This window comes from Rhinoderma darwinii, chromosome 2, assembly GCF_050947455.1.
Source record: "Rhinoderma darwinii isolate aRhiDar2 chromosome 2, aRhiDar2.hap1, whole genome shotgun sequence".
Taxonomy (NCBI): Eukaryota; Metazoa; Chordata; class Amphibia; order Anura; family Rhinodermatidae; genus Rhinoderma; species Rhinoderma darwinii.
The window spans coordinates 219257010-219282461 of NC_134688.1; the positions used below are offsets into that span (position 1 = coordinate 219257010).

At 40.5% G+C, this 25452-nt stretch overlaps 1 protein-coding gene across 3 annotated transcripts in view; it reads left to right on the forward strand.

The window, feature by feature from the left end:
* Positions 1 to 5670: 5670 nt before the first annotated feature.
* P2RX1 (purinergic receptor P2X 1) overlaps positions 5671 to 25452 on the forward strand; it is an 82123-nt gene continuing 62341 nt past the window's right edge. For all 3 annotated transcript variants that reach the window (XM_075850374.1, XM_075850375.1, XM_075850376.1), the window contains exon 1: positions 5671 to 5807. In XM_075850374.1, coding sequence (XP_075706489.1) covers positions 5671 to 5807 — 137 coding nt within the window. The remainder of the gene's footprint in view (positions 5808 to 25452) is intronic.

Sequence of the window (25452 nt, forward strand, 5' to 3'; positions counted from 1 at the left end):
AACTCCCATTGAAATCAATGGGAGGCATTTTCGGGCGTTTTTTTTTGAGGAGTTTTGCGGCGCGGTTTCCGCGTCAAAAAACTCGTCAAAAAACTCTGTGTGAACAGGGCCTTAAGCATCAAGCGTTTTTTGATGTGTTTTTTTGCAGCCGTTTTTTAAGCTGTTTTTCTATTGACACAATGAAAAACTGCTCCAAAAAAAACTGAAGAAGTGACAAACTGCTTATTACAGGGCATTTTTTAATTTTTTACAGCTTCTGTTTTGTCAGGCATTTTTGGGGCAATTACAGGCTGTAAAACGGCTGAAAATAAGCCGTGTGAACATACCCTAAGTCTATGTCCACACGGGCTATTTTCAGCCATTTTTTGGGCTGTAAATGTCCCGAAAAATGGCTGAAAAATCGGAAGTAGAACGCCTACAAACATCTGCCCATTTATTTCAATAGGAAATACGGCATTCTGTTCCGACGGGGCGTTTTTTTGCACCTCATTTTCAGCCGTTTTTCATTGACTCAATAGTCAAGTTTGACGCTAGTTTGATTAAAAAACGTCTGAAAATCAGGAGCTGTTTTCCTATGAAAACAGCTCCGTATTTACAGATGTTTTTTGTTAAGCGTGTAAACATACCCCAAATGTTCACATAGTGTTTTTTGTCAGGCAGAAAAAATCTGCCTCAAACTTTCCTTCTTGATTTATGAGGGAGATTTTGAAATACGCAAGTTGTTTGGCGCAGAGATTTGGGGTGTTTTTTGGCGCTGGTTCTGACACGGTTTCCGTGTCAAAATCAGCACAAAAAAACGTCACGTGAACTGGATCTAAGGCTGGGTTCACACGACCTATTTTCAGACGTAAACGAGGCGTATTATGCCTCGTTTTACGTCTGAAAATAGGGCTACAATACGTCGGCAAACATCTGCCCATTCATTTGAATGGGTTTGCCGACGTACTGTGCAGACGACCTGTCATTTACGCGTCGTCGTTTGACAGCTGTCAAACGACGACGCGTAAAAATACAGCCTCGTCAAAAGAAGTGCAGGAAACTTCTTTCAGACGTAATTTGAGCCGTACTTCATTGAACTCAATGAATCACAGCTCAAAATTTACGGCTGTCAGAGAAGCCTCGTAAAATGCGAGGAGGAGGAATTACGGCTGAAACGAGGCAACTGTTTTCTCCTGAAGACAGTCTGTCTTTTCAGACGTAAAAGCCTCTCATCGTGTGCACATACCCTAAGGGTATGTTCACACGAGGGCGTCCGTAACGGCTGAAATTACGGGGATGTTTCAGCCTGAAAACATCCCCGTAATTTCAGCCGTACCGGCATGTGCAGGCGCTTGAATGCCGCGTCAATTACGGACGTAATTGGCGCTGCTATTCATTGGAGTCAATGAATAACGGCTACAATTACGGCTAAAGAAGTGACAGGTCACTTCTTTGACGCGGGCGTCTATTTACGCGCCGTCATTTGACAGCGGCGCGTAAATTACGCCTCGTGTGAACAGACAAACGTCTGCCCATTGCTTTCAATGGGCAGATGTTTGTCAGCGCTATTGAGGCGCTATTTTCGGACGTAATTCGGGGCAAAAACGCCCGAATTACGTCCGTAAATAGGCCGTGTGAACATACCCTCAGTGTTGCATTTCTCAACTGCTAGGTGAACCCATGTTAAACCTGTTGTAATGAGAAAAAAAAATTACATTATAAGGATCATTAAAAATAATCATGTCTGTGGTGATTAAAGGTCCAACCAATATAAGTATTGTAACCGCTGGAGCAGATTTTTAAGGGCTCATTCACATCTGCATTCCAGGTTCTGTTGTCTCAGTCCTAAATTGTTAATGCTAACGTATTTAGGATGGACACTCTGTGGCCTCTATTATTTATATGAAGATACATGAAGAGTTTGGTGTGTTTAATAAACTGCCACAGATGAATTTATAACTATGGGCCCCCTATGCAAATAAGCTTTGGCAAACACAGTAAGTGTTAAGTTTCACAGTCAATATAGAAAGCAGTAATAGTAAGGCAGTAATAGTAAGATTCTCAAAGGAGAAAGTTTATTAACTTAACTCCTACCCTCCACAGCCAATTTTCGTTTTTTAATTTTCATTTTCTCATAACTTTTTTATTTTTCTGATGATATAGCTGTATAAGGGCCTTGTTTTTCTTTTGCAGAACAAGTTTTTAAAGATTTTCCTGGCACCATTTATTGTACCATATAATGTACAGGGAAACAGGGAAAATTTTCTTTGTGGGGTGCAATGGAAAAAAACTGTGATTTTTGGTGCGGAAAAAACAACATGTTAACTTTATTCTGCGGGTGAATAGGATTACAGTGATACCAAATGTATATAGTTTTTTATATGTTTTACTACTTTTACAAGGAAAAAAATAATTGTTAAAAACGTAATTTGTTTTGTGTCGCCACATTCTAAAAGCCATAACTTTTTTGAGCAGTGTGAGGAGGGCTTGTTCTTAGAATGGCGAACTGTAGTTTTTATTGGTACCATTTTGGGTACATAAGACTTTTTGCTAACTTTTTGTTTCATTTTTTGTGGGAGATGAGGTGCCCAAAAAACAGGGATTCTGCCGTTTACACTTTTTTTTTTACTACGTTCACAATGTGGGATAAATAATGTTATATTGTTATAATTCAGACTTTTCCCAACGTGGCTATACCAGTTATGTTATGATAAAAAAATTTTTACATGGATCCTTGGGGAAAATGCGAAAAGGGATTTTCTTTTTAATTTTATATATATATATATATATAAAAGAGAAACCTTTATTTAAATGTATTTGGCTTGAACCAGCAATTTACTGAAATACTATTGTATTGATACTAACACTAAGGCCGGATTCACACGAGCGTGTGCGGTCTGCAAAAGCTCCGTGTGTCAACAGCATATGATGCGTGGCTGCGTGATTTTCGCGCAGCTGCCATCATTATGACACTCTGTTTTTTTGTTTGTAAACAGAAAAGCACGTGGTGGATTTCTGTTTTCATTCATAGTTTTGACTACTGTAGCGTGCATCACGCGCGGCACACGGAAGTGCGTCCGTGTGCTGTGCACGGTTTTCACGCACCCCTTGACTTCAATGTGTGCGTGCAGCGCAAAACACGGCCAAATATAGGACATGTCGTGCGTTTCACGCAGCGGACATATGCTGCGTGAAAATCACGGACTGTCTGAACGGCCCCATTGACTAACATAGGTCCGTGTGACGCGCGTGAAATCACGCGCGTAGCACGGACGTATTATGCGTTCGTCTGTATAAGCCCTTATGTGTAGCATACTGCCAACGTGCTCAACATATGGAGTTGATACACACAATATACACAGCTGACACCCGCCGCGTGCGCCAGATGTTGGGAAGGGTTTAAAGTCTATGGTAAAATATGAGACTGTCTACATACTCAGTGTTTTGGTTTGTGGCGTTTTTGTAGAGTTTTTGGGATTAGTGGATTTTTTTTTTTAAATGCAGCATGCTCTGGGTATGGCATTTTTTTTTTCCTGGCATTTTCCCATGGGCTTCTTATAGGACATCAAAATCGCAAGAAAAAAATGCATGGAGAAAATGACACTAAATAAAAAAACACCATAAAAGAAGCTGGCGTTTTTAAATGCATTTTTTCATGCAGTTTAAAATGCCAGACAAAAAACCCTGTTTGAAGGAGGCCCAGACTGAGTTTTTATGGGTCAGATACGCTGCGTAAAAGTACGCAGCATATCCCACCAAGAACCCGCAGAGAATTCCACCCGAAAAATCGCACCAAATTGTGGTGCAGTATCTCGAGTCTAAACCAGTGCTTGAAAAAAAAAAGTTCATACTTACCCCATAGTCATGGTGTCGCGTCCCTACGTTGTCCGTGCTGTCCTGCCTCCTGGAATGACGCTGCAGCCCATGTGACCGCTGCAGTCTGTGATTGGCTGCAGCAGTCCCATGGGATAAAACGTCAACCCGGGAGGCCGGACTGCGCTCATTAAAGTGGAGCGCACCGCTATCACAATGGCAGGGTGTAAGTATTAGCTTATTTTTTATTAATTTTAAATTGAAAAAAAAGCTTTTTTTTTCTCATTTGCGATTTTTGTGGCAATTTATGAATGTTTTCGCTGCAGATATTTTCTCCAGCGAGTGTGCAATATTTATTGAAATCTCGTTCACTTTCTACTGTTCTCCATTGCGGAAATTCTGCAGAGTTTGCGCTACGTAGGAACTTTGCATTAAAGGGGTTTTTGTTGAACATTTCTGACTTATAAATGGGATGCCTGACACTGTGGCTACAGGATATCGTTCTCAGCTACCACATGTGTATATACTAACTACAACACATGGAACCTGAAACTTTTCTTTGTCATATAAAGACATTATCATTTGGAAAAAAACCACTGTTCCTCTGTAAATATTTATTTGCATACTTTTTGCTGCACATTGTACAAAGTAGAGAAAGCTAACTTATTAGTGGACGTACCCGCATTCACTTTAAAAGCCGTAAAAGATCCAATATTTTCTGAGAGTCCCATAAATTAGATGATTAATCATATTTAGATGAACATTTTCATAACCCCTTGCTTCTGTACTGATAACCGACAACCAGTATGTCCAATTTTCCACGGGATCACAACTAACAACCAATTTGAATCCTAAAACACGTCCTGTCAATTCCTCACAATTAATTTTGTTGTATCATATTATTTTGGAAGCAGAAGTTTGAATGACCGGTATCATCAGCCTGATGTTTCTGTTAAAATGAACATTTGTCTATCTCACCTCTATCTAGTTGGAATAATAGGAGTTGACCGGTGAAAATCCATTATATCAGATCCTTGTATTCTCCAACAGCAGACATCAAGGGACCCCAAATGACCCAGATTTTAGGTGAATTCTATCAAAACCATCAGGATCTGCCACCAGAAGGCTCTCCAGTTTCAAGGAGACTAATGCATTTTCTCATTGTTCTTAAGTGTCCTCTTACACGGCCCGACAGCTCGTTGATCGGCGCTCATTTGCTCCTTTCACAAGAATCTACGTACGGGTACGAGCGCTTATAACTAGGATCGCTCGTCCCCATGCATTTCTATCATATCGGCAGCACTCCTCCCTGTTTACACAGGAATATGTGCTGCCGACAACGATAATATTTTGGGCATTTAAGATGATACAATCAGCCGATGAACGAACGTTCGGGCAATTATCAGGAAACGAGCGTTCTGTGAATGCTTGTTTGCCTGATAATTGGCCGGTGTAAAAGGGCCTTTATAAGATCTTCAGCAGTTATCAACCTCATGTGTTTTCTGAAGAATCTAGTACATGAACAGATAAGAAGCTAACAGAGCAGTCAGTAGCTGGAACTTTATCTGACTGTCACAGCACTGCAGCTCTTCTGGTTATGATCTGTGACTGTGTGTTAGTCAATTCTATGTATGGTTTAGTTACATCTGTGAAGTTTAGAGATGATCACACCCCTCCCAGATTCCACAGCATGCACTCATATAGGTCTTCTACTGTCCAGGAATCCCACCACATCTCACCTCCTCCTTCAGAAGCTCACAAGAATACTCACACAAACTGTGCCTCTTGAGCAAACAAGGATTATTTAGCAAGATACTAAGGAACTCCACCCTTTCATTGCAAGAATCTGCTCCAAGCTGTCTGTTCTCAGAGCTCAGGATGGGGCACAAGTTTAAGAAAGAGATCTCTGACTTCTTCTTTGAATATGACACCCCAAGGATGGTTCTGGTCCGGGACAAGAAAGTCGGGCTGACTTTCAGACTCATCCAGTTTGGGGTCCTGTGCTACATTGTGGGGTAAGTGATTTACTATGACATTTGGTGAGGATCATAGAAATGATTAGGACATGCTTTTTTATGTCTCATGGGCTGCAATTCTCATATGTTATGAATATATTTTTATTCAGACTAACATTCTTTGGAAGTTCTTTTTTTTATTTTACTATGTACATACTATATGATATTTGATAAGATGAGTATAAAGCTCATGGCAATAATATTTGGTATCTTTGGATGCTATAATATTATAGTCCTATACATTAGCACTGGCTGAATTTTCCCTATGTTTTATTATGTTTATTTATGGCGTTGTATTGGAATTTTTTGTCATTGCCCCTCGGGCTATATGTGCTCTCACACTATTCATACAATTACTACGTGCCTGCAAGCACTATTAGTAGATTTTATCTATGTGCTATATATTCCCTATAGATTCTTCTATGAGCCACACTGACATATTGGTGTATAATGGATCATATGGATTATAGTTTCTTATTACATAGGAGCACTAATGCAATGTGTATGTTTCCTTGTCTTCCAGCTCATTTTCTGATGTCAGACCTAGTGGTAATGTGGGGTTACCATACATTAAGAACTCATTGTAACCCTGGAACACGTGTAGAGCATCAGGACAAGTGTCTTAGAAAGAGCTACACAAGTGTGATACATGAAATAAGCGCATTACTATTTGTCGTAAACGTTTTCTAATGTGACTTTATATTAAGTTACACAGTAGGAGTACTAATGAATAGTTACTGTCTGGTTAGTCCTATTATCAATAACATATTACTATATGTAATATATGTAGAAAAATCCTTTCGGCTGGATTTACACACAGCATTTTGCTAAGTGTTTCATGGCGTGTTTGTTGTCATTTTTCACTGCGATATTTTTTTTTTAGGTTTAAAACGCTGCAGACAGATGTTACTTCAAATTCTATAGTGAATGACTGAAAAAGCCACATACAAAGCTTTTTTTTTTTTAAAAAAAAAAAAAACAAAACAAAACACAGCCTGCTCTGGGTATGGTGTTTTCTCGTTCTTTTTTCTCATAGGCTTCTCTATAAGACGCATGTACAAAATGTTTCTAAATTAAAAAAAAGCTACCAAAAACACATGTAAAAAAACACCATAAAAAAGCCACTTTTTTTAATGTAAGTAAATAGGTGTATGTAAAATTGCTGCATTTGTGCGTCCTAATACATTACCAATATTGAAAGCCTTTGTCTGTATTGTTATGGAAAGTACCTTTTGGTAAATTGGGCAGACTGTATATTGTCAAACAGAACAGAGAAACAAATGCAGGAAGCTGTCTGCCATCTGCTTTCCGATTACAAATGTATGTTTCCTTACTAGAAATATATCTTTCCAACCCTTGTGACTCAGCTTCATCAAGGGCAGTTAGATGATCTAGTTTATAAGTTGTCTTGTATAGAAAAAGAAGTTTGGAATTATTTATATATTTCCAGTCACATTTTAGTATGCTTGTAAAAACTATACATATTTGAGAAACACGTGTTGGTGGGAGTGAGGGTTGGACACAGCAGTCTTCCTGTACGTAACCTTCATTAAGATAACTGATAACAGCGAGCTTCTAGCAGTTGTGCAGACATACATTGTCAAATGCCTTAAATTCCTTCAAGTTACAGCATGGATTCCTTTTTATGGTTAAGTAAATGCTATCAAAAACACTTTCACAGAAAGCCGCTGTTAGTTTGGGTTTAATGAGCCATATCAAATACAATAAAAAAACATTTAAAGGCTATGTAAACTTTTGAATGGCATTGAAAAAAAAAAAAAAGAGAAAGGTCAGTCAGTGTGATTGGTGCAACTTTCTAAATAGTTTTTATTAAAAATTAATTCTACTTTTGAGATACATCTACTTTGTATTCTCTATACAGAGCAGCTGTATCTAGCGCTTTTCACTGAATCAGTCAGTCCCACGGACCTGACGGGCTCGGTGACAGCAGGTCCTGCGTGTCTCTGACATGCAAGTTCCACCTGTAAACAATCATATCTAAGTTCATAACTTAGATGAAATAGATAACAGGTGGATCCTGCACATCAGAGACACGCAGGACCCGCCGACACTAAACGCATCAGTCCCTCAGAACTGATGGGAGCAGAATTTAGCGAAAGATACAGCTGCTCTGTATAGAGAATACAAAGCAGCTGTATCTCAAAAAGTAAAATTTACTTTTAATAAATACTATTTATAAAGACAGACACTGACTGCCCTTTATATATATATATATATATATATATATATATATATATATATATATATATATATATAGCATTCAAAGGTTTACATAGCCTTTAAAGGAAAGCCTAAGGGTATGTTCACACGTTGAGCCATAAATGTCTGAAAATACGGAGCTGTTTTCAAGGGAAAACAGCACCTGATTTTCAGACGTTTTTTGAGCAACTTGCGTTTATCGCACCGTTTTCACAGCGTTTTCGCGCCGTTTTATCGCCCATTTTTGGAGCTGTTTTCAATAGAGTCTATGAGAAAACGGCTCCAAAAACGTCCCAAGAAGTGTCCTGCACTTCCTTTGACGAGGCTGTAATTTTACGCGTCGTCTTTTGACAGCGATGCGTAAAATGACAGGTCGTCGGCACAGTACATCGGCAAACTCATTGAAAGCAATGGGCAGATGTTTGCCGAGCCGTCTTTTCAGGCATAATTCGAGGCGTAAAACGCCTCTATTACGCCTGAAAATAGGTTGTGTGAACCCAGCCTATGCTGTACATGTGTGTGCTTGTTGCAAGTGCAAGCCTGTCTCTGATTGTACAAATGTGTTAGCGATGGTTCGCCTGTCCCTGGCTGTCGGGATCCCAGCACTCTCGGCTCCAGCAAACCTAGTTGTGGACACCAGACAGCATCGTTAGCTTGAGGAGGTGGGGAAACCACTAGTCACCAGGTACTTGACTAATGTGCCCATTAAAGCTGTGCTCACACTGCCATCGGATGAGAATAGTTACTGCCTGCAGTGCTATTCATCCATCAAAATGACTGAAAAGCAAAACAGAACCCGCCAGACCCCATTGTAAGTGTCAGTATCTGTCATGCAATGTATCCGGCAATGTGCTGTGCTTATTATTATAAACAGAAACCACAACGCAAATGTGAACAGAGCCTTACCCATTCACTTCCATAGACCACCAGGGATGTTCCCATTTATCCTTTCACTACCAATCACCCAATCGCTACTATTTTTAATTGATTCTATGGCAGGGGTGGGCGCAAAATGTGCCTTAATCTGTCAGGGGCACCAAAATACCTTGTCCCGACCATGTTGGGGAGTAGCATACAATGGCATACGTTAACTCCCATTGTAAAAAAGTACACAGCGCAGTTAAAGTTTTCTTACTGTATCCCTCTGTATTGGAAAGTGCAGAAGACTACGCTTTCATATACAGTAAAAAAAAATGATACTTTTTTGGAATGCGCCGGGTGTATGGGGAAATATGTATACGTTTGGTGTATGGGCCGGTGTCTTTCCTGCCGCATACACCAACCCTATTCCAATAACAAGATGTGAACGGAGCCTCATCTGTTTGGGTATTTTTATAAATGGCAATTATAAAAGTTTTTATAAAGATCTAAAGTTATAAACAAGAAAAAAGGGTGAGGAATCCTGAGTTAAACAACATAACTCAATACCAGGTTGCTTACCACTAGACCAGAAAGTGCCAAAGAGGCTCTGGCCCTTTTTGTTTTGTGCTGCCGACAAGATGGAAATGAATGGTGACGAGCGATCGTAGCAACGATCCCCCGTCACCATACATAACCAATCATAGCTCCTTGTGAACTCCTCGTTCATCGGGTGATTGTATTGTTTATGCATCAATAAATATTATCAGTGTAAACAGGGAGATGTGCTGCCGACATGATGGAAATGCATGGGGACGAGCTCCTTGAGAAAGAAGCAAACAAGCTTCTGATATGCTCTTACACAATGATGTACATTTACAAGTTTATTCTTTAGCATTTGAGAAGTTTAGATTTGGCAATTGATTCCACTTTAAATATTTATTAACTTTATATTGCCAGCTGTATTTTTTATTTATGTTTGCTTTGATTTATTTAAGAAGTCAAACAACATTTTAAAACACTAATTTAGTTTATTTCTAACAAAAGTTAAGATAATGATGTTATGTTGAAACATATTGTTACCATCTGTGTACTAAACGGATTTAAGTCATGTAACACTGGTTTTACTTCCTTCATATCAATGTAATGTGGAAGCTGTTTGATTCCCTTCTGTACAGAGAATAGTGTTACTGGTGGTGGAAACTGGTTAGCATTGCACTTTAGATTTGGTACGGACAAGAGCATAACATTTCCCATGCACATTTTTATTTTACGCTATTTATAATAGGGTTTGTATCTTGAAAAGTCACACTGTTTGTCAGTCTGTGTTAATTTCCGCAGGACCAGAAACAGACAGACTTATAGAAATCTTGCGTAGGGCACAGGTTTAAAGTTTCCCCTAATCTCTTCCATTTTTGACCAGCTGACTGCTGAGGGTCTGGGCTTAGTCAAGTGGGCAGGGTTAATATTAGTTGTCACCTGTTGCAGAAAGAGCAATGGGAAAAGGTTCCTTGTACAGCCAGTTATCTCAACAAGAGGCAGGATTTTGAGAAAAAGAGGGGTGGCTGATCTCCTGGGACACAAAAAGAACAATTCTTTATTTGTTTCTCAGTTTTGTTACACAAAACTCAAAGGCGAAGAAAAAATTAAGGGAAGAATTGCTGGGATTTTTTTTAGATGGTTTTTGTTTTTGTATGTTCCTTTAAAGAAGACCTCCAGTGGAAACACAACTTTCCATGTTCACATTCTCCACCTGACTTTTACATTATACCTGTGTGACAGGAACCTGTCTAAGTATCAGTGGTAGCTGATGATAGAAGTTTTGTCCCCCCCCATGAGCAAAACGTGGTACAGGAACTGATGAAGCCTGTGATAGGTGACACATAGATCTCCATAGAATAAAGTAGAGAATGTGTGTCACCGAGCCGGATTCACATTGCTGCTAAGCAACCATCCCAGTCTGATATATAGAGATAGAAGCAGCAAGAAAAATAACTGGTGAGAGACGACACATGGAATGCCATAATGGCACACATGGGAAAGTTTAGTTATGGCCGGAGTGTCACAAGATGGCAGACATCTAGGATTAGGACAGAATATTTTATAACCTACTTATATTTTCAGCTCTATAAATACTAAAACCATTGGCATTATTATGCTGTTGATTTCTATTATACTACTAAAACAGCCTCTCTTAGTGAGATTGGATGATAATGCCTACAATCGAAAGCAAAGCATCCACCATGCCCAGATTCTCCCTTCGGACTACCAGATGCTTGTGTGTTGCTATTCAACCATGAACATCTCATCCATGAAGCCCAATATAAAGTTCTTGCTCTGATGTTGCTTGTAAAGGCAGTTTAGAACTTGGTAGTGAGAGGGCAGATGGTTTTTACATGCGCCGCATCAGCAGACTGATCCTGTAAGCTTCTCTGATCTGCTGATTTTCATCTGAACTGTTGTTCCACATAGACTTCTTCACTTCTCTTGCAGTTGACCAGAGGGTTGCTGTGGCAGAGATGTGTTAAACTGATTGTTTTGGAAAGATGGCAACCTATGACAGTATCAAGATACTAATGTCTACATTATGGCCCATTGTATTGTAAATAATCTATCACACTTCTATGAACACCATTGAAAACGTTTTTGTTTTTTTTTAAATATAAATGGGTATCCATGTGTTTGGTGCAACTTGCTAATTACTTTTTATTAAAAATTATTTTTATTTTTTGAGATACAGCTGCTTTGTTTCCGGTATACAAAGCAGCTGTATCTAGCGCTGAGACCTGAATCCATCAGGTCAGCGGCACTGACGGGTTCAGTGTCAGTGGCACTGACGGGTTCAGTGTCAGTGACACTGAACTTAGATGTGATTGGTAACAGCTCTATCCTGTGTGTCAGAGACACGCTGGACCCGCTGTCACTGAACCCGCCAGTCCCGCTGACCTAGTGAATACAGGTTTCAGTGCAAGATACAGCTGCTCTGTTTACAGGATACTATGCAGTTGTATATGAAAAAGTAAACTTTTTTTTAAATAAAAAGTATTTAGAAAGCTGCACAAAACACATTACATTTTTATAAAAAAATAACAACGTTTTCAAAGGTTTACATAGCCTTTAACCACTTAACGACCGGCGTATAGTGTTTTTACATCGGCCGTTTGGGGTAGTTCTTCTGAAGAGCCGCCTTTTCATGTTGGCACTTCAGAAGAACTTTTCTCACATCGTGCAGGGAACTACTGAGGCCCGTGCTGTTGCTAACAGGCTCGGGCTTCAGGGCAACGATCGGAGACCACTAACAGTGCTCTCCGATCATATTTAACCCCTCAGATGCGGCGCTCAATAGCGAGCGCCGTATCAGAGTAATTTTAGAGGGAGGGGGCTCCCTCTCTAATCCCACTGGCATCCCCGTGCATCGTGGGGTGCCAATAGTTTCTATGGCAGCCTGGGGGCCTAATAAAGGCCCCCAGGTCTGCCTTTATTGATTGCCTGTTAGGCCATGACAGAGGCATGACCTAACAGGTGCCTGTCAGTTTTACACTGACAGGCAATAATACACTGCAATACTGAAGTATTGCATTGTATTATAATAGTGATCAAAATATCACACAGTAAAGTCCCATAGTGAGACTAAAAGAAACGAAAAAAAAGTTAACTAAAGTTTGAAATAAATAAATGTCCCAAGTAAAAAAAAATTAAAAACCCACGCTTTCCCCTTACAAAATACTTTATTATGAAAAAAAGTTATGCATATTTGGTATCACCGCGTCTGTAACGAACCCAACTATAAAACTGTTATGTTATCTAACCCGCACAGTGAACGTCGTAAAAAATAGAATGGAAAACAGCGCCGGAATTGCTGTTTTCTGTTCATTCTACCTTCAAAAAAATTAGATAAATAGTGATCAATCCGCCGCATCCACTCCAGAATAGTACCAATAAAAACTACAAGTCTTCCCGCAAAAAAAAAAGCCCTCATACAGCTGCATCGGTCAAAAAATAAAAAGGGTATGGCTCTTAAAATATGGCGACACAAAAACAAATAATTTTGAATAAAATTTGTTTTTACTGTGTAAAAGTTGGAAAACATAAAAAAAACTATAAAATTTGGTATCGCTGCAATCACTCGACCCGCTGAATAAAGTTATTATGTTATTTATACCACACGGTATATGGCGTAAAATTGAGGTGCATAAAAAATGGCGAAATTTCAGGTTTTTTCCAGTACCCAACAAAAAAAGTTAATAAAAGAAGGTTAATCAATAAATTATTTGTACCCCAAATTATGCTATTATAAAATACAACTTGTCCCTCAAAAAAAAGTCCTTATACAGCTATGTCGACTAAAAAATAAAAAAGTTAAAGCTCTTTGAATGCAATGATGGAAAAACCTAAAAAATTGTGCGGTCATTAAGTTTTAAAATACCTTTGGTATTAAGGGGTTGAATACTCAAAGAAGAGGTCTGAGAAATGACAAAGGATGTATTGTTATTTTTATTAGTACTAGTAATCATTGTCCGTTTTAAACTATATAATAAAAAATTGACAGCAAAAATATAAAACAAAATGACACTGCCATGTTGTACCAAATGTTTACAAACTGAGCAACTGAACAAGTAGTTGGAACTGCTGCAGTGTGATTGACATATAGGGATAAAGTTTTATGGTGCTGCTAAAGCAGTAGTAGCAGCAGAAGGCAGTTAGGAGACCAGTATGAAGACTTAGTACATATTTTATTTTTCTGATTGCTGTCTATGAAACTTTATTTACTAGAACCTGGACAACCCTACATTCTTTGACTATATTAGCTATCATAAAACTAGCATAGATCATGATAACGTTATCTGTTGGCATTGGTAAGGCTGCCACCTGTTATGCTTATATAATTGTTAACAAATAATTAACAATAGGTAAATAAAGAGAGGCTATTGCTGGCAGGTACATTTATATAAAGGTGGTGTTTTATTGATAAAAGGAAGTAATTTTGGAAATGCCATTCATGACTGGAGTATCAGCATATTACATACACAATAATTAACAACCTATCTGTCCTTCCTGTAAAACATAATATTACACATTATCTGTAGTAATTGCTTTAGATGGATTGTTGATCTTGAGATTTATTCTAATTGTTATATTAGAGATGGAAAATATTTTTTACCCTAATATGAGGCAATTGGTGGCTGCCTCATATGGGGTTTTCTGCTGGATTAACATCTATCTATCTATCTATCTATCTATCTATCTATCTATCTATCTATCTATCTATCTATCTATCTATCTATCTATCTATCTATCATCTCTATTTATCATACAATATATATTTGCATTGCTGTATGTTGTACATTTTGGTGGTGTTAAAGGATATGCCATAAATGTCAGATAGATGCCGGTCCCATCTCTAGAATAAGGCCCCCATAAAACCTGTTCTTCCTTTCTGTGTTCCCGTTGCCACTTAGGGAGCAACGCTGTTTCCATAACTGCCATTCACTTCAAACTCTACTTACATGATCGGAAATTACAAGTGGCAGCGGGAACACAGGATGAATGGGGTTTAGGGGCCCCCGTTCTACAGATAGGTGCAGGTCCGCATCAATCTGACATTTAGGGCATATCCTGTGGATATGCTCTAAATGTCCCTGATGGAAAAACTCCTTTAATATGCAAGATGGCAACATTCCCAGTTTTGGAACAAGGTTGTTCAGAGCTTTCAAAATGTACATCTCTCTTTTACCTGATGGGCCAATTGAGATTTTAAGCCACTGGTCCCTGAAGTTATGTGGGTTAATGGCCCAGTCTATGGTGTACATTGTTCACCTTTCTGTCAACTCACTCCTGTGCTCTTCCCCTGCAAACATGATGATTCACACATCCAACAGACTTGCAGCTCTTTTCCTGATTAAGTGCTTTGTAGCACTAATAAAAAGTCATTCATTTGAATATATCCCAGGGCTCCAACTATTTGTGGCAGGGCAATACCGCTGTGATCAGAATTGTACAAAGCTTTTTTCTGGAAGTTTTAACGCTGTATGTCTATTTATTATATATTTATTATTCTGAGTTGAGCTGTTGTAGAAAATAAATTCTGAACTGTACCAGGCAGGCTTTCTTTGCTATGCAGCACCAATTAGCATGGTTAAAGAGACACTACATTCAGGGGCATAACTAGGAAAGACTGGGCCCCATAGCAAACTTTTGACTGGGGCCCCCCCTCCCCTGGGTGTCACACAACCCCCCCCTTGTAGATAGTGCCTTTTTTACAGCCCCCCTGTAGATAACGCCATACAGCCCCCTCTGTAGATAACGCCATACAGCCCCCTCTGTAGATAACGCCATACAGCCCCCTCTGTAGATAACGCCATACAGCCCCCTCTGTAGATAACGCCATACAGCCCCCCTGTGGATAGCGGCATACAGCCCCCTCTGTAGATAACGCCATACAGCCCCCTCTGTAGATAACGCCATACAGCCCCCTCTGTAGATAACGCCATACAGCCCCCTCTGTAGATAACGCCATACAGTCCCCCCTGTAGATAACGCCATACAGCCCCCTCTGTAGATATCTACAGGGGGGGCTGTATGGCGCTATCTACAGAGGGGGCTGTATGGCGTTATCTACAGAGGGGGCTGTATGGCGCTATCTACAGAGGGGGCTGTATGGCGCTATCTACAGAGGGGGCTGTATGGCGCTATCTACAGGGGGGCTGTATGGCGCTATCCACAGGGGGACTGTATGGCGTTATCTACAAGGGGGCTGTATGGCGTTATCTACAGGGGGGCTGTATGGCGTTATCTACAGGGGGGCTGTATGGCGTTATCTACAGTGGGGCTGTCTGCCGCTATCCACAGGGGGACTGTATGGCGCTATCCACAGGGGGGCTGTATGGCGTTATCTACAGGGGGGCTGTATGGCGTTATCTACAGGGGGGCTGTATGGCGCTATCCACAGGGGGGCTGTATGGCATTCTCTACAGAGGGGGCTGTATGGCGTTATCTACAAGGGGGACTGTATGGCGTTATCTACAGGGGGGACTGTATGGCGTTATCTACAGGGGGACTGTATGCCGTTATCTACAGGGGGGACTGTATGGCGTTATCTACAGGGGGACTGTATGGCGTTATCTACAGGGGGTCTGTATGGCGTTATCTACAGGGGGTCTGTATGGCGTTATCTACAGGAGGTCTGTATGGTGTTCCCTACAGGGGGGTCTGTAGGGAATGCCATACAGCCCCCCCTGTAGGGAACGCCATACAGCTCTCCCTGTAGGGAACGCCTTACAGCCCCCCCTGTAGGGAATGCTATACAGCCCCCCCTGTAGGGAATGCCATACAGCCCCCCCTGTAGGGAACGCCATACAGCCCCCCCTGTAGGGAACGCTATACAGCCCCCCCTGTAGGGAACGCCATACAGCCCCCCTGTAGAGAACGCCATACAGCCCCCCCTGTAGAGAACGCCATACAGCCCCCCCCTGTAGGGAACGCCATACAGACCCCCCTGTAGGGAACGCTATACAGCCCCCCCTGTAGGGAACACCATACAGCTCCCCCTGTAGGGAACGCTATACAGCCCCCCCTGTATGGAACGCTATACAGCCCCCCCCCTGTAGGGAATGCCATACAGCATCCCCAACCCCCTGAAAAAATGCGACCTACAGTGTGAAAAGACAAAAGACATGTATCCCCTATCCACAGGATAGGGGATACATGTGTGATCGCTGGCAGCGATAGGGAGAACGGGGGACCGAAAGTCCCCTGAAGTTCTCCATGACTAACCTCTGACTTCCGGCGTCTACACAGCTCAATAAAAATGAAAGGAGCGCTGGTCACGCATGCGCACAAGCGCGACCGGCGCTCCATTAATTTGTACGGAGCTGCCGACACAGACACCGGAAGTCCGAGGTTTGTGATGGAGAACTTCAGGGGACTTTCAGTCCCCCGTTCTCCCTATCAATGCCAGCGATCACACATGTATCCCCTATCCTGTGGACAGGGGATACATGTCTTTTGTTTAATGGCAGAGCGGGGAGATACCTCCCTGCTCTGCCGTAGTGTTCAGTGGCGTCCCGCTGTAGCAGCCATAGCGGCTGCTAGCGGAGCCTCCGGCCATGGTGGGGTCCCTTGCGTGCGGGCGACACGGGCCCCCTCATGCCGCGGGCCCCGTAGCAGCCGCTACGGCTGCTATAGCGGTAGTTACGCTACTGACTACATTTTCAAACAGCTTATGCTCATCTAATAGTATGCCTGATTTATATCAACTTTGTAATTTACTTACTGTTAAAATGTGGTTTCATCTATGCAAATTCTGTGGGAAGTTACTGCCACTATGTGTCTCGCTTCCTGTAATCTGATGTCCACCCCCTGTTGTCAAGAAAAATCTGTCTCTAGTTACAGAGCAGAGGAGATGTACTGCATGAAGTAAGGGTGTTCCTCTGCCAAATCCTGCACTTAAAAGTCTATAAAGAGGGAAAGAGAGGGGAGCAGGAGGAGGGAGCAGAGTGAGAGACACATACATTCTGCCCATAGAACTCTTTGGAGAGGGGAGGGGGAGCAGGGAGAGCTAGAGACAAACAGACGCTGCTGCCCATAGAAGTGTATAGAAAGAGAAGAGAGGAGCAGGAGGAGGGAGCAGAATGAGAGCAGTGGGGGGAGCATGGAGAACTAGAGACAAACACAGAGGCTTCTGCCCATAGACATGTATGGAGAGAGAAGGGGGAGCAGGAGGAGGGAACAGATTGAGAGACACAGACATGCTGCCCATAGAAGTATTTGGAGAGGGGTGGAGAGCAGGAGGAGGGAGCAGGTAGAGCTGGAGAGACACCCAGAGGCTGCTGCCCAAAGAAGTGTATGGGGAGGGAAAGGGGATCAGGAGGAGGAAGCAGATTGGGAGACACAGGCACTTCTCTTCTCTATGTGTGTAGTGCAGGGGTCAGCAACCTGTGGCACCGGTGCCACAGCTGGCACTGGGGCATATTTTGCTGGCACACTTCCCTCTCCCGGTGTCCAGCGGCGTTGTGACAGCGCTACACACACAGAGAGAGAGAGAGAGCGGCGCTTCATTATGCACTTGGCGGCACTAATCATCAGGTGAGTTGACAGCTCTCTCTCCTATGTGCACCCCCTACCCACAAAGCTGGTGTTTAGTAGCCGTTGTCTCTCTTCTGTGCACCCCCCCAAACCGGTGTTCAGTAGCCTCGTATGCACCAAGGGTCACATTGAAATTTTAAATGAATTAACTGAATAATTAGTTTATGTCATGTATCTTATATGACTTTCATGTTTGCGTGGCACATTGAGTAATTAGTTATTGCTTTTTTTTTATTGGCGCGCTATGCAAAAGATTTTGCCTACCCCTGGTGTAGTGTATAGAAGATATAATAGAAGTTAGGCTCTATCTACTGGCTTAGAGAAAACTGAGAAATATAGATAGAGTCTATAGAGGGGAAACCGCTAAATAATGCCATATACAAGTCATATAATGGCCATAAATAGCGTTATTACTCATGTACACACATACGACAGCTTATTTTGAAAGTCATCTGAAAAGTTAGGTACGCTGTAAGAATAGAATTACACATGCCGTTTTTTATATCGTGTTTGAGCCAAACCAGGAGTGCATCCAACAGGAAGAAAAACTATAAGTCTTTCCTTTATATTTTCCATTCCTTTTGAATCCACTTCTAACTTTGGTTAAAAAACCCCCAAAAAACTGCACCTCAAACTGCGCCAAAAACGGCAAGAGTGATTTTAGCCTAAGGTTGGAGTCACCCATGCAGTTTTCATTGCAGTATTTGTGTGAGTTTCTTGCAACAAAGCAAGGAGTAAATCCAAAAAGAAGAGAAGTATAAAGGAAAGACTGAAATGGACACAAATGAAAGGTTTCTTTATACCTTTCCTTTCCACTTCTGTCTATAGCTCAGACAACTGAGCTAAAAACTGGTACAAAACCGGCATCAAAACGGTTTGTGTGATCCTGGCCTAAAGGAGATGTACCAAATATCACATAAAAAGCCATATAAAGTTTATTTTAAAGAATGTCTCTGGTCTGAATATAGCGCAAAACACAAATTCATTAGTTTTTTGGCTTTGTTTTTTGAGAAGTGGACACAAAAGAAAAGAAAGGCATCCGTCTTCATTATACCTTTCCTTTCTTTTGGATCCACTACTGACTTTGTCACAAAAAACTGAACCAAAAACGGCATCAAAACTGTGTATGTGATCCTGGTTTAAGAATGTTCTCTCCAGATTTAAGAAAAACAACAAAACACACATTACTATAGCTGGGGATTTCAATATAGTAGCAGATGTCAAGTTGGAAACCTCTGGGAATTTACAGACTAGATACAAACTCAAAAAAAAATCTTATTGAATCACAGTTGTATGGTAAAAGTCGTTATATGCATGGAAATGAGAGGGATTACACATTTTTCTCTGCCAGACATGAGACACAATCAAGATTAGATTTTTTTTTTATCAGCACACTATTACCACATAAAGTGCACATAACTGATATATTAACTATGGTATGGTCTGACCATGATCCTGTGACACTGAAGTGCAGTTGGGAGGGTTGCGAACATATAGGAAAACGGTGGCGACTAAAAAATTATTAGTAACAAGGGAGGAGATCTCTAAATAAATACTTTTTGACAATGGGGAAATACAGAATACTCCTTAAGGTGTGCACATAACATGGTTGTAAGGGGCCACCGCACAAAACTTTGGTACAACTTAAGGAAAGAAAAACAAAATAAGATTGAAAAACGTAAAAAAAAAAATATTGTTTTTTTGTTAGATTTTTTATTAACATAGTTCAGGACCAGGCTATTTTGAGCCTTCAGGACCAGACTTCGTTTAGCCATTTTTAGCACGCGTTATTTAAATGGCTATAACTTTTTTATTAGTTTTCATCATTTTGCAATGTTTTTTCCGTAAACAATGCAGGTCTCTTTTTTTTATTATTTTTATACACACCCTTTTTGCTATTTTAGAATTTTTAGGCTTAACGTTTGAAAATAGTGAAAAAAATATATTTTTTTACTTTTTAGCTTTTTTTTCTGGTAATAACACAGTTTTACCCTAAAATAGATGTTTTATTTGCGATCGTCCTTGTCTACCGTAAATTTTAATATATTACATGTCTATTTTAGGATAATTGGCTCAGGGCTAGCGTTATAACATTGATTGGTGGGGGGGGGGAGTTTTTTGCACTTTATTTTAGTTTTATATTTTTATTGTGATGGTCTGTCCCTCAAAGGTCAGAAAAGACCTTTGGGGGACTTTATTTCTTTTTACTTTCTTCTTTTACACCATGTTTTTCCACTGTAACTGGGGCTGCACAGGGGAAATCAGCCCTCTTGTAGTGACTATTGTCACTAATAGAGATGTGCTGGGTCCAGTCAGACCCAGCAGCAGTCTGCCACTAACGGCATCCCGGCGATCATGTGACCAGTCACATGTTCACCGTGGGCCAATAAAGGCAGCGGCACTGCTGCCTCTGTTCTATACATAGCGCTCATTGAGCGCTGTGCAGAAGAGATCAGAGTAGAAGCAGTAGCGATAGCCACTTCTATCTTCTCCTCAGGGTTCCCAGTAGTCACTGACTGCTGCAGACCCGACATTCAGCTGCTCGATCGCTCGGGCAGCAAGCTAAAACTCACGCCGTATATAGTCTATGGCGCGGGTTTTAAGGACCCTGACCACTGGCCGTAAATACACAGCCAGCGGTCGGGAACCAGTTAAATAAATTTTACCAATTCATAAATTAAAACAATATTATCAAATCAATATGCGGATGCGCTGTTGAAGGATCAAACTGAGTTTTATGAATGAGGAGATAGAGTAGGATATGTTGAATGACAAAATAAAATGAAGGGCAGGTGAAAATAATGTGGAGCACTTCATAGACCAAAAGGGAAATAAAAGCTTTTCACCATAATACTTTTGCAGAATATTTCAACAATTTATACAGCTTAAAACATAATCATGTAGTTATTTATCCAAAAGAAGTGGACATAAATACATTTCTTGATAGGGTTGAACTCCTACACCTTTTGAGATATAAGCTTTAAATCTTAAATAACTCAATTGAGGTTTCGCAATTAATACAGTATCTTGACAAAGTGGAAAGCCCCAAGGCCCGACTGTCTATTAAGCGAGTACTACATTACTTTTAAAAATACTCTGACCCTTTACTAAACTCCTGTTTTTAAATTGGCTTTTAATGGTATTCCCTTACCTATAGAAATGTTGGAAGGTACTACTGTCATGCTCCCCAAGTAAGAAAAGTTTGGAAATCATTCTAAAACTTAAAAAACTATTTTCCTCCAAAACTGAGATGTTCACATTTTTGCGAACCTATTGGTAAGGCACATAAAAGGAGTCTTCAATTATTTAATATCCAATGATTATGTCATGTAGGGTTTGTGGACCCACTGGACCGTACCGCCTTGGCGGTATGGCAGCTGGCCAACAGGGCGCAGGTCACAGTCTATAGTTCGTATAGGGTACCTGTGGCAGCTTGGACAGAAGCAAGGCAGGCTCGGATGGGACTAGGTAGCAGGTAGACGTCAGGCGTGGTGTAGCAGGACAGGTGTGGTATGAAGCACAGCACGACTACAGCTCAGCACCGCACTTGACCAGGATAGCACAGGATACAGGAACAGGGAACACTGGGAACTGGAAAACACTAGGAGACCATTTGCTTAGACAAACTAGGATACGACAAACAACGCTCAGGCATTGAAGCAAGGGGCTGGGCCCTTCTTATAGTCCCGGGCACTCATGGGCTGATTACCCATTAAAGTCCGGTGCGCGCGCTGCCCCTTTAAGAGAATAAAACTGGGAAATTCATGTACCGGTGGGTGAAAACAAGTATGTCACATTTAGGTTTAAGCATCACTAATAATACATCAATAACAATTAAACTAAATCAAAATAACCTACTTAGAGTTGTCCGGAAGAAAACGAAGACGTTAGTTAAACTGAACATATCTTGGTTGGCAAAGATTAACGCTTTCCAAATGAATATTGTTTCCCAAATAATGTATATTTTCCATAGCCTCCCTCTGAGACTTTCCATTAGATGAATAAGCCAAATACAAACAGCCATGTTAAGATTCATTTGGGGAGGTGGTAGAGGTAATATAAGGCTAAGAGGAAAATTGACAAATTAACGCATTATGGCAGGTGGAATGGTATTCGGAATCTACCGCTATATTATAGAGCAGCAATATTGGAGCCTATTAAGAAGTGGTAAATACAAGATATGTTACGGTCTTGGGTCTAGCTGGAGGCCTCGTCCTTAGGAGATGGCTGGAAACTACAGCAGATCCTAGTTTTTGGAAATCTAAGTCTCCCAATTTCCTTGAAAATGCCACACATTTTGTGTAACACAATAAGCAATGTTGGGTGCTACACAAAGAGAGGGGGGAGTCTAAAATAAAATACTTTTAACACTTTTTTAATTTAGTTATCTTTAACAACTAATTCTCAATTGGGTAGATCGAGAATGGTAAGAAGGATCAAAAGAAATATGGTCAAAATAGGGGAGTTTTTTTTAGTTTATGCCAACTCAAGAGTATTATAGATGCCCTTTATATTTTCAACAAGATGAAATGTCAAGATAATATCTCTTCTAAATATCGCAAGTATTTTGGCACTTACATAAGGAATAAAAAAAGTGCTAACTGTGATCTATAACAAGTTAATATTGGACGGCGCCAGAAGTGAATTAAGATACATGGTAGAATGTGAGAGATACCACCAAATAAAGTTCTCTCAAAGTGATTGGGATCAAGCCATAAAATACACATGCCAAGACTCAAAATGTTTGAACCATATTCAGACTGTTAAAAAGATCCATATGGCCTACATCTATATCCAAAGAAACTTGCTAAATTCAATAAGGACATTTCAGATCATTGTTGGCGTGATTGTGGCAGTGGTGGGTATCTAATGCTTATGTATAGGATTTGTGATAAGCTGAGAGAACTCTGGTCTGGAGTCTCTGATCTCATAACTCGGATCACAGACAACCAGATCAGATTTACATCGGATCTCGCACCCTTAAACTCTAAGGGTATGTTCACACGCTAAACAAAAAACGGCTGTAGAATACTGAGCTGTTTTCAAGGGAAAACAGCCTCTGATTTTCAGACGTTTTTGAAACCACAAAACTTTTTTAAGGCGTTTTTGCGGTCATTTTTGGAGCTGTTTTTCTATTGACACAATGCAGTTCTTTTTATGGGCGTTTTTTTACGCTCCATTTTTTCAAACGGCCACGTAAAAAACCGCCTCGTCGGAACAAAACACAGTTTTTTCCCATTGAAATCTATGGACAGATGTTTGGAGGTGTCCAGCTTCCGTTTTTTTCAGCCGTTTTTTGGGGCATTTACGGAAAAATGGCTGCAAACAAGCCGTGTAAACATACCCTAATATTGTAATGCTTCCACGTAAAAGCAGATGGATTTTGGACGCAGCACGCTGTTTGATTCTGTTGTACTTGAAGTCTAATAAAGTTCTAAATGTAGTAGAAGTCATATATAAAGTGAATATTTACTTACAATATTAACATGCCTTATGGTTAGCTTGAATCTAAGAAACAGTCCTGTCGGGAAAGGTGGTCTGTCTGGCTAAGAGATGCCCACCTTTATAAAAGTTTGCGATATCAGATTGTATTTTTTCCTTTTTTTTTTACATAAACTGTATAGGGATTGTAATGTATATTACAAATTGAGTATACAAATTGATCTGTATACATAAAACAAACTAAAGAGCCATCGAAAGAAAGGAAAATTAAAGGAAAAAAGAAGGGAAAAAATATATAGAAGGACCTCTATAGTTATTTGCACTTATGACAAGACTTTCCATTCCAATTTCTGTCAAATTCATTTATTAGAACATATGAATTCATGTGAATTCCAACCCTCATTTCTAGCAGTGTGCTCACATTCTGTACAAATGTGTCCACCCTTAACTTTTTTTAAATTGTGTAAACTTATACAATTTGTCCTGATACAATCTCGCGCATTCCAGTAAAAAAAGTACATGTTAAAGTCATCCAGTAAAAAAACATGTATAAACTTATCTTTAACATGGGAGTCTATGGGCGACAGATGACCGATGGATATCATCCGTGAAAGGCAATCGTCACAGCCATCCAGTAAAAAAACTTATATGTTAAATGCATATGTTCTGTTAACATGGAAGTCTATGGTCAATGCATGGTAAACGGATGGCATCACTCACAGCCATCCAGTAAAAAAATGTATATGTAAGGCTTCGTTCACATCTGTGTCAGGGTCATGTTCCAATGTTCCGTCGGAGCTTTCTGTCGGAACGGGACCCTGACTGACACAAATGGAAACCAAAGGTTTCCGCTTCCATCACCATTGATTTCAATGGTGACGGATCCGTTGCCAATGGTTTCCGTTTGTCTCCATTGTGAAAGGGTTCCGTCGTTTGGACGGAATCAATAGCGTAGTCGACTACATTTGTGTCTGTCAGGGCTCCGTTCTGATGGAAAGCTCAGACGGAACGGAGCTCTAGCGCAGATGTGAACAAAGCCTTAAGCCCCATTCACATCGCGTTTGTGCTATCCGCCGAGCTTATAAGTATTTTTATAAAAACGTGAACCATTGAAAACGCATACAAATGTGTACCATTTTCTGTTTACGTTTGCTTTTTATATCGTGTAAGTTTAGCGTATACTCATATGTTGGTATACATTTCTGTCAGTTTTTTACCTAAAAAAAGTATGTTTTTTTTTTTTTTTAAGTGAACAGTGATAGAAAAAAAAGCAAAAAAAAAAAACGTGATAGATTTACTGTATGTAAATGGATACAAACGTATAGTATTATGTTTGCATACGTCTTCCATTAAGATCAATGATAAAAAAAGTTAGGTCTTGTATACCATTTTTTGAAGTACAGAATAGCATAGCAGACTACGCTTTTCAGTACTTTCAAAAAACAGTATCCCAACGTAAACCATGACAAACATAGACCAAACGGATGCTATTTTGGTCTACGTTTGACCCATTATAGTCTATGTATATGCCGAGCTATACGTTTCAATACTTTTATAGTATTTAAAAACGTATACGCTCGGCGGATAGCACAAACACAATGTGAATGGGACCTAAACGTTTATATTGTACGTTTTTTTAAGACGGGAGTCTATGCCTGACAAAAGGGATCAATCAGAGTTCTAAGTTTTTTTCTATGTTTGTTTGACATCTCGTGCCATACATCTCTGGATATGTCGAGTTTAGAGATAACGTAAGGAAGGACACATCTGTATAAACATATAACGGCCACCATTCGACAATTGGATTTGAACATTGATATGGATGGTGTTTTGGTTAGATTTGTCTTGGCAGAAAAAGATCACCACTATGATGGAGGTTAGAGACAGGGGTAGAATGTAATTCTAATAGAGTTTTTCTTTAAAGCAGTGTTTCCCAAACTGTGGGTCGTAACCCCCTGAGGGTCATGTGAAGACCTCCAGGCAGTCACAAGCCACTCACCAATGGCCCGGGCCCACTGAGATGGTGGGGCCCAGGGCCTGT